This window comes from Anomaloglossus baeobatrachus, chromosome 7 (genome assembly GCF_048569485.1).
Source record: "Anomaloglossus baeobatrachus isolate aAnoBae1 chromosome 7, aAnoBae1.hap1, whole genome shotgun sequence".
NCBI classification, from domain to species: domain Eukaryota; kingdom Metazoa; phylum Chordata; class Amphibia; order Anura; family Aromobatidae; genus Anomaloglossus; species Anomaloglossus baeobatrachus.
In genome coordinates, this window is record NC_134359.1 from 20,686,539 (window position 1) to 20,696,283 (window position 9,745).

Genomic DNA, 9,745 nt, shown 5'->3' on the forward strand with positions numbered 1-9,745 from the left:
TGATGTCCAGAGTATACAGCTATTCAGACACAGTAAGTACACCAGCCTCATCAGGTCTAATATCTGTTTAATACATGCCGTTTTGTTGTTTAAAAGGTCTTCTGGGGTCCTGCTGCACGCGGTTCAGTGGAGAGGTAGAGGGATCTGAATTCCGACCACCTCTCCATTGACAGTGGCAGTATGGCTATGCTACGACTGTATATGTGGGCATAGCCCTTTAAATTCAGAGTCAATGAGCCGGACAGCCGAGGCGTGGAGACGATTGTATCCAGTGCAGACAATGCTCTGTGAGCTAAACAGCAGCAGCAGCTGGACAGGTTTTTCTGTTTTGCTACAATGTATCAGTTTTGTGTGCGATCATCTCACAGAGCGTTGTCTGCACTAGATACAATGGCATCCACTGAGATCAGAGCAGCGCTAGCGAGGTGCGTGGTTACTGCCTCTGGGTGGGAAAAAAAAAATTGTGGGGAATTAAAACCCAAAGTTTATTGCAACTGGATTTCCATGAATTCTATGGACCAAAAATATGATGTTGCTGCAAGGATCGATTGGTCACTCGTGGATCTGGGGCACCTGGATACACCTGTAATGATGACATATTGTCGCCCAGCTTTCCGAAAAATGTTGACATAAAAAGATCCATCCCCTAATTCTTACTAATCGACTTAAAGGGAATCTGTCACCAGGTGTTTGCTCCCCCATTTGAGAGCAGCATAACATAGGGGCATAGATCCTGATTCCAGTGATGTCACTTACTGAGTTGTTTGCTGTCATTTTGATAAAATCAATGTTTTCTCTGCTGTGGATCTAGTAGTTAGCAGTTATACAGAGCTCATGAATATGCTGGACTACCTGCAGCACGCCAGGTAGTCCTGTAATGATGATCTCCTGCTGATTAAAAAGTGATTTTATCACAACTACACTAATATATATATACTGAATTTAAAAGGGGTATATATGTAACGTAGATTGTGAGCCCCCATGGGGACTGTTTCTGATGTATGTAAAGCGCTATGGAATTAATAGCGCTAGAGAGTGTGTATAATTTTATTTTTATAATATATATATATATATATAATATTATTGCAGCAAACAGGCGATATTGTACAAGTAGTCGTCTGTTGTCACGGAAATGCATTTGTCTGCATAGGAGCTGTATACACTGTGTAAGCTGTGATGGACACTTGCTCTTCTTGCATTGTTTGGGGGAGGTCACAGTGTAACATTGTGGAAGGTATTTGCGGTCTTTGCTGTGAGTGATGGCAGAGCGGGGTCTGTGCTGGACGCAGAGTTTAGTTATAAGGCAAAGCTGAGATAAATACTCCTATGCGATGTATGGGGCTCCATGTATGTCTGTGTAATGTCAATCCGCATACAGTGATCTTGGGAGAAGACTCTGGTCCTACCCCTCATGTCGCCTTTAACCTAATGTTATATATAATTTTTATTCGTTTTACGGTATATAGTGCTATGAATTCCACAGCGCTTTACATACATTGGTTGTCTAAATTAATCATGGCTGCCCGCCAAAAAAGTATCAACGATCTGGGAACAGTCTCCCCTGAAGAAGCATTGCCAAATCTTATCCAATTCATTAGATTCTGTTTCCTCATATACCTCTGCTTGCTGTCAGTGAGCACACACCAACTCTCCGGGATTGGACATGTAACGATCCATATACCTGCTTCACCATGGACCGGTATTCTGAAAAATTTCCATCAATGACCGCAAAAATGACCCGGTGCAGAGGACGTGCTCGGAGGAATCCGTTTTTTTTTTTTTTCTCTCCAGCTTTGATATAGGGCTAGAAAAATGGCAAAAAAACAAGTTTCAAATGTTACAAAAAAAAATTATTTAGAAATTAAAATTTTGAATTTAGTGTTCTCATTTCCTTAATGTGACGGTTCTTTGGACGCAGTGCGGCTGAAAATGCCTCTGATTGCAACTTTTCTAATAGGGTTTAAGAGAAACATTTAGCTCAACGAAGCAACGTGTTTTTGGATAAAAACAAAAATTCAGTATCCGCTATACTGGGATTTTCTCAGTTATTAAAATCCATGTTTCCACACCGGGCACATGTCGCACCCGCAGAGAAAGCCCTGGGTGCATTTTATGAAAATTGCAATGAAGCCATTAGATTTCGGATGCTGGATTTTCATTTCTATTTGTATGATATTCTATCTCGCCACCCCAGAGACGCTGCGGAGTTACACCAGGGGCTGCGCTGCAGAGGGTGAGGGGTACATGTCACTGGAGCGTTACCAAACTGGGGATTCCAAGGGGAAATCCTGAATCATGCAAAGCCTTTTTGTGTTGTGCTAATAATTCTAAAGTCATTCGTTAAGGCGGTAATATCTGAAGGGTTAATGGCTAGATGGGGGCCCGAGCCATACCGCCCAAATCTGACAGAGGGACGTTGTGCACAAATTGTTTTACATCTTACCAACAACCTCACCCTGCCCAGCTTCTGTGCGCCAATACAAATATGGTGCCCCCAGTGAAGACCCTTTATGTTCTCATACAGTTTAATATGCCCTTTATGGACCCCAAGCAGTAGGATGCCCCTCACGCAAATGATGCCACAACAGTCTCCTTAAACGCATCATGAGACCCCCCACATACTGTACACCTATTGAGATGTCCATTCCTTCCACAAAGTTTTATGTCCCTCAATGTCCCCTATTTTCCACTCCATCCCATTGCAAAAACCCATCCAAAAACCCAATCCTGTTCTCAGCAGATCAGATCTCCTCCTCTGTGCCATGTTTGGCCCAAGCCACCAACAGGCGCGATGCAGGGACCTCATTGTGCCTCCTGCGCCGAACCTCATACAATATAGGTGAAGGTGGAGCAGGGAGCTGACGGCTCCGTGCTCCACCACTACATTCAACTATATCTATCTATACTATGGGCAGCACGGTGGCTCAGTGGTTAGCACTGCAGTCTTGTGGTGGCTCAGTGGTTAGCACTGCAGTCTTTTGGTGGCTCAGTGGTTAGCACTGCAGTCTTTTGGTGGCTCAGTGGTTAGCACTGCAGCGTTGCAGCGCTGGAGTCCTGGGTTCGAATCCCACCAAGGACACCATCTGCAAGGAGTTTGTATGTTCTCCCCGTGTTTGCGTGGGTTTCCTCCGGGTTCTCCGGTTTCCTCCCACACTCCAAAGACATACTGATAGGGAATTTTAGATTGTGAGCCCCAATGGGGACAGCGTTCCTGATGTATGTAAAGCGCTGCGGAATATGTTAGCGCTATATAAAAATAAAGATTTATTTATTTTATTTATTTATATCTGCAGGCAGTTCAATAGGAGTTTTCTCATGCTAGGTATGGGGAAGTACCAAGGGAAGGGGGAGATGGTGACCTCTGACCAAACTTACTGCTGGTCCCAGGGGTCCCTCATCAACCTAGATAGGTTCCGAACCTATATGCAGAGCGCGGATACCTGACCCTAGGCATCCCTAGTGCTGGACCCTAAATAGGGAACTGGTGGGATGAGCTCTTTGTCAATTCCACTAAACACTAAAGACAACAGTGAGGACACACGGGGAAAATGCATGAACTACTTATCCACAAATTACTCTGGTAGAAGATTCGCAAAGTAACAGCAACGATATCACAAATGAGCACAAGCCACCTGCTTGTAACTAGAGCTTGAATTAGCTGAATAATATCACCAGCACCAGTCCAGGGAAGAAGGGAGTATTTAAGCACAAAGGGAATACTGATGATCAGAAGCTAGACGGAAGAAGGGCTCTGCTGGGCCCAAAAGGGGGAGAGATGAAAATCCAGCAGGAAAGCTACCTAAACCAATGAATACGAACATCAGGAACAATGGAAAGTCAGGGGGTATTCTGCGCTGCCAAACACTGTGACCTTCTATTGCCAGAAACCACAGGACTGTCTGTCACCTGTGACGGGTTTGAATAGCGGCACAGAATATTATAAGGCTATGTGCGCACTAGAGATGTGAAGTTTCTCGAGAAAATCTTCTCGAGAAACTTCTGGGAGTGAAGATTTGCTGAACTCCGGAAAAAATCCGCGGCAAAACCGCATGCGGATTTGCCGCGGAATTGCCGCGAAATTGCCGCGAAATTGCCGCGATTTTCCCGCGGGTGGTTCCCTGCGGATTTTTGCAGGCTGTACTGCAGAAATCCGCGGGATACCTGCGGATTTAATGGACATGTTCATTTTCTCAAGAAAGTTTCTCGAGAAATTTCCGCACCGAAACTTTCTTGAGAAAAATCCGCACCAGTGCGCACAGCTTTTTTTTTTTTCTCATAGAATTTCATGGGAAATGTCTGCACAAAGATTGCAGACATTTCTCAAGAAATTTCCGCGGCAAATCCGCGGGTAAATCCGCGGGTATTTTGCTCTAGTGCGCACATAGCCTAAGTCGTTACAATTTATCCTTGTGACATTTTGGAAATTTTGCACAAAATGTGCCATTTGTGGTGGAATCGCCACAAAATCATGAACACTTGTTCACCATTGAACCTTAAGATGCCATGATGAGTCCCTTGGTCGTCTTTTTATCAAGTCGGGGGGGCACTTACTTAAAGGGGTTGTCCGACATAACAAAAATTTTTGAGTTTAAGCTAATCTGTGCTGTATTGTCATATAAAACACCCTACATTGTTATTTTTTGTTTTATAACTTTTGTTCCTCTTGAATTATCCCTTTTATTCTCTGCAGCTTCTTGTTTACATTCAGCTCCAGCAAACATGACCAATTCCTGTGCAAAACCTCCCAGTCACAGCTGGCACCGCCCGGCCTCAGTGTCCAGCCCCACCCCAGTGTCCAGCCTCGCCCGCTGCCCGCCCCCTGCACACACAGTCCCTGTCGGTATATTCTGCCCCAGCACTGACCTGGTATCACTACAGCATTGCAAATAACAGCCCCACATCGGGCTCTGCACCCCACACACACATCGGGCTCTGCACCGCATACACACATCGGGCTCTGCACCGCATACACACATCGGGCTCTGCACCGCATACACACATCAGGCTCTGCACCGCATACACACATCAGGCTCTGCACAGCATGCACACATCAGGCTCTGCACTGCACGCACACACGGCGCTCTGCACCGACCCCCCCCTACCCCCATAGGGAACACATGTAGGGAGTACATACTCACCCGTCCTCGGTCCCCGCCGCTCCTGCACCTTCGCACGCTGTCTGTGCTCTGGCCATATCAGCACAGTAGTGACGTCACCGCTGTGCTGAAGAGAGCACAGACAGCCGGGCAGTGATGAGCAGCGCAACGCTCCTTCTCATCAGCGCTTTCAAATAAACCGGCATCTGTGATCTGTGATGCAGGTACATTTGAATGTGTGATCCTGAGCAGGGGCCCGGTGCTGGCGCTGACACCACGGCAGCCGCCACCAGGCCCCGCCCCCAGGTCACGGGTCCCACAGAAGTGCAGGGGAGGTTGTGGGCAGAGTACGGGGTGCGGGGAATGTGTGGGAGGGTGCAGGGAAGGGGGCGGGGCTCATCGCACTGTACCCGCCCAGCAGGGAGGCGACATGCTGTTTCCAGATTTGCATGTCAACATGGCCCTGCCCATGTTGACATGAAATGACCGGAAGCAGCAAAATCGCGGCAGGAGCGGTCACATGACCACTCTGAGCCGGGGGAGAGGGGCTGACAGCAGGGCAGGTAAGTGGTCTCTATCTACTTACCCCAATGTAGCCCAATAGGGTAATAATAAAAAAAAGCAAATTAAGCCGGATAACCCCTTTTAATGTCACCGTGACCAATTGTTCTAAATATATCATAAGGTTCCGGCCATGCAGCGCCTGCCGCTCGGTGACATTTGGGCATGTGACGTGAGGCCCAGCTGTTTTATGACATTTATAGATGAGGAATAATTCATGGCCGCTCTTTGTCGCGAGCGCCGGGCGTGCGGAGGGGAGATCGTCACCCACGCTGCAGGTGCTTAGTCTTAACACTTGAAGGGGGTTTCCATTCTTAACGCCTCTTAAAATACTTTTATATCCAGATTTGCTGTCACTGAATAGATACATTGTAATGTTTAGTAAACAGACACATTGTCCAAACTGGATACAATTGTATGAGTGAAGAATTCATCACATCTGCAGTCCTGATGGTTTATTCATTGTGTCAGTTCTGGTAAAGCACGTCCATGATGGCGATCCCTACATCTGTATTTCCGGCTCTTGGCGAGGCGACGCCGGGACTTTCCTGGGAATGTTGACATTTTTATTTCTAAAAACGTTAACATTTGACTGTTTCAAAACCAGTGACGATTGGGTCCTAATAATTTCCATTATATATCAGAAGCTCCGATTCCAGTAAAGTCATGACGCACATGAAGGCGGTATTGTATCATCACAAGCCATGGCCGTAAAAAGCCAAAAAATACAGGTGGTGCCTGTAAATAGAAGGATGTGAGCAGCCGGCTGTCACTGTTCTGCCTGCGGTTCACAGGGTGCATTGATGTCAGTCATTACCAGTTTATAGCCCTTGACTGAAAGCTGTAAAAGCAGGATTCCAGTAAAAGGCCGTGCTGGGAATTCAGATCAATCGCATGTAGTTTCCTAAGTGACCTGTAGGTGGCGCAGAATTGCTCTATAGAAGAATAAATGGTTTTATCATCGGATTCCTTGTGCTTTATGGATTCTGCTATAATGAAGTCAAGTAAGAAAATTATTGTTACTTCTATTATATCAGAGCTTCAGTAAATATTCCTAAATTACAAGAGAAACGAATTGCAGCAGGAAATTCATATAATTAAGTAAAAGAATATAACTAGTATAAGGCCACGCTCACACGTTCAGTATTTGGTCAGTGGTTTACATCAGTATTTGTAAGGAAAAATCAGGAATGGATCAATCAGAGGAAAAGTATAATAGAAATGCAAGCACCACTTATGTATTGGGTGATACTGGTTTTGTCTACAAATACTGATGTAAAATACTTAACATGTGACTGTGACATCATACTGCCCCTATATAGAATATAACTACTATAATATACTGCCCCTATGTACAAGAATATAACTACTATAATACTGCCCCTATATAGAAGAATATAACTACTATAATATACTGCCCCTATATACAAGAATATAACTACTATAATACTGCCCCTATATACAAGAATATAACTACTATAATACTGCCCCTATATAGAAGAATATAACTACTATAATACTGCTCCCTATATAGAAGAATATAACTACTATAATATTGCTCCTATGTACAAGAATATATCTACTATAATACTGCCGGTATGTACAAAACTAGAACTACTATAATACTGTCCCTATATACAAGAATATAACTACTATAATACTGCCCCTATGTACAAGAATATAACTGCTATAATACTGCTCCCTATATACAAGAATATAACTACTATAATACTGCCCCTATGTACAAGAATATAACTACTATAATACTGCCCCTATATAGAAGAATATAACTACTATAATATTGCCCCTATATACAAGAATATAACTACTATAATACTGCTCCTATGTACAAAACTAGAACTACTATAATACTGTCCCTATATACAAGAATATAACTACTATAATACTGTCCCTATATACAAGAATATAACTACTATAATACTGCCCCTATGTATAAGAATATAACTACTATAATACTGCCCCTATGTACAAGAATATAACTACTATAATACTGCTCCCAATGTACAATAATATAACTACTATAATACTGTCCCTATATACAAGAATATAACTACTATAATACTGTCCCTATATACAAGAATATAACTACTATAATACTGCTCCCAATGTGTACAAGAATATAACTACTATAATACTGCCCCTATATACAAGAATATAACTACTATAATACTGCCCCTATATAGAAGAATATAACTACTATAATACTGCTCCCTATATACAAGAATATAACTACTATAATACTGCTTCTATATACAAGAATATATCTACTATAATACTGCCGGTATGTACAAAACTAGAACTACTATAATACTGTCCCTATATACAAGAATATAACTACTATAATACTGCTCCCAATGTACAAGAATATAACTACTATAATACTGTCCCTATATACAAGAATATAACTACTATAATACTGTCCCTATATACAAGAATATAACTACTATAATACTGCCCCTATGTACAATAATATAACTACTATAATACTGTCCCTATATACAAGAATATACTATAATACTGCTCCCAATGTGTACAAGAATATAACTACTATAATACTGCCCCCTATGTACAAGAATATAACTACTATAATACTGCTCCTATGTACAAGAATATAACTACTATAATACTGCTCCTATGTACAAGAATATAACTACTATAGTACTGCTCCTATGTACAAGAATATAACTACTATAGTACTGCCTTTGTGTGTTGGTAAAGTTATTTTCTGCTTTCTCTGCAGGAGTTTATGTACCCCCGGAGCGCCCTCACCAGGGACTTGGTGCTCCCGATGCATCAGAGTAACAGAGAAGGTGTGGAGGACATGTCCCTGATGAGTGACTTGCATGAAGCCGCCATCATGTTGAATCTTTATCAACGTTACAAGGATGATAAAATCTATGTGAGTCGTGAGCTGCGGAGTCATTAAATACATATCATTCATTTTGCATATTCCTATTTCTGCTTCTTCTTAGAACATTTCTATAATAAGGAATAATATATCTAACCGCTCAGTCGCTGTAGAATGAAAAGTTCTACCAAATTGTCACACAATTCCGGTTTCAGTTCCTCACCAAACCTTTTTAGTTGCTTCTCATTTACGTTTAGTGACTGAGAACTTCTCCTGACTTCGTGTATATTTCTCACAGCTGCCGTGTGTTACATTGTATCAGTGTAAGAAATCCTCTGAGTAAAATTTAAAGATGTCACATGTGCTTCTTGTTCTGCACTCAAGATCAATGTATAAACTTTACACAATAAGCTCCTGTGTTTTCTCTAGTGGTGGCTGAAAGCGGAACACTTATAATTTAAAGAGTAGTCACTTGCTTAAAATAATATTAAATACCTTGTAAAAAAAAAATCTCTGAACTCCCTCTATTCTGACGCTCTTTTCCGTTTTGTTCTACGTCGCTCCATTGCAGAGATATTCATATTTGTTTCTTTTGGAGCGCAATATGTGAAATCTCTGAAGAAATGCTCTGTTGGTCTGCAAAGTCTTTTGCAGTTTCACAATCACAGCTCAGCAGTGTCTGAGACTGCTAAACTATTAGATCCACCACTGAGCATTCATTAGCAGTGTCTGAGAAGCAGAGGTGAGAGAACAGACCCCAGAGAACAATCGTAGGAAGGGCCCAGTTGGTTTCCAGCAGAGATTTCACATACTGCGCTCCAAAAGAAACACGTGAATATCTCTGCAATGGAACGACTCAGCACAAAACAGAAAAGAGCGGCAGAATCAGGGAAACTCTGACTTTTTTTTTCAAGTTTATTTAAATATTTTGAGGACATTTTAACTGTAAAGGTACAAATTGTTATACAATTTTATTTATTTACCTTGCAGTGCAGGTGCAGGATATTATTCACATTTTTAATCTCCTTTCTCTAGACCAATATCGGTTCTATCTTGGCTTCAGTAAATCCTTACAAGCAAGTCTCAGGATTGTACGATGAGAGCGCAGTGGATTTATACAGTCGCCATCAGTTAGGGGAGCTTCCCCCCCACATATTTGCCATAGCCAACGAGTGTTACCGCTGCTTATGGAAGAGACGTGACAGCCAGTGCGTCCTCA

At 42.5% G+C, this 9,745-nt stretch overlaps 1 protein-coding gene across 1 annotated transcript in view; it reads left to right on the plus strand.

Moving 5' to 3' along the window:
• The window catches only part of LOC142244978 (unconventional myosin-X-like), a 110,458-nt gene that overhangs the window by 46,658 nt on the left and 54,055 nt on the right, over positions 1–9,745 (plus strand). The window contains exons 3-4 of the mRNA XM_075317133.1: positions 8,419–8,577; positions 9,562–9,745. The exon at positions 9,562–9,745 is cut by the window's right edge and continues 4 nt beyond it. Of these exons, the coding sequence (XP_075173248.1) occupies positions 8,419–8,577; positions 9,562–9,745 (343 nt within the window). The remainder of the gene's footprint in view (positions 1–8,418; positions 8,578–9,561) is intronic.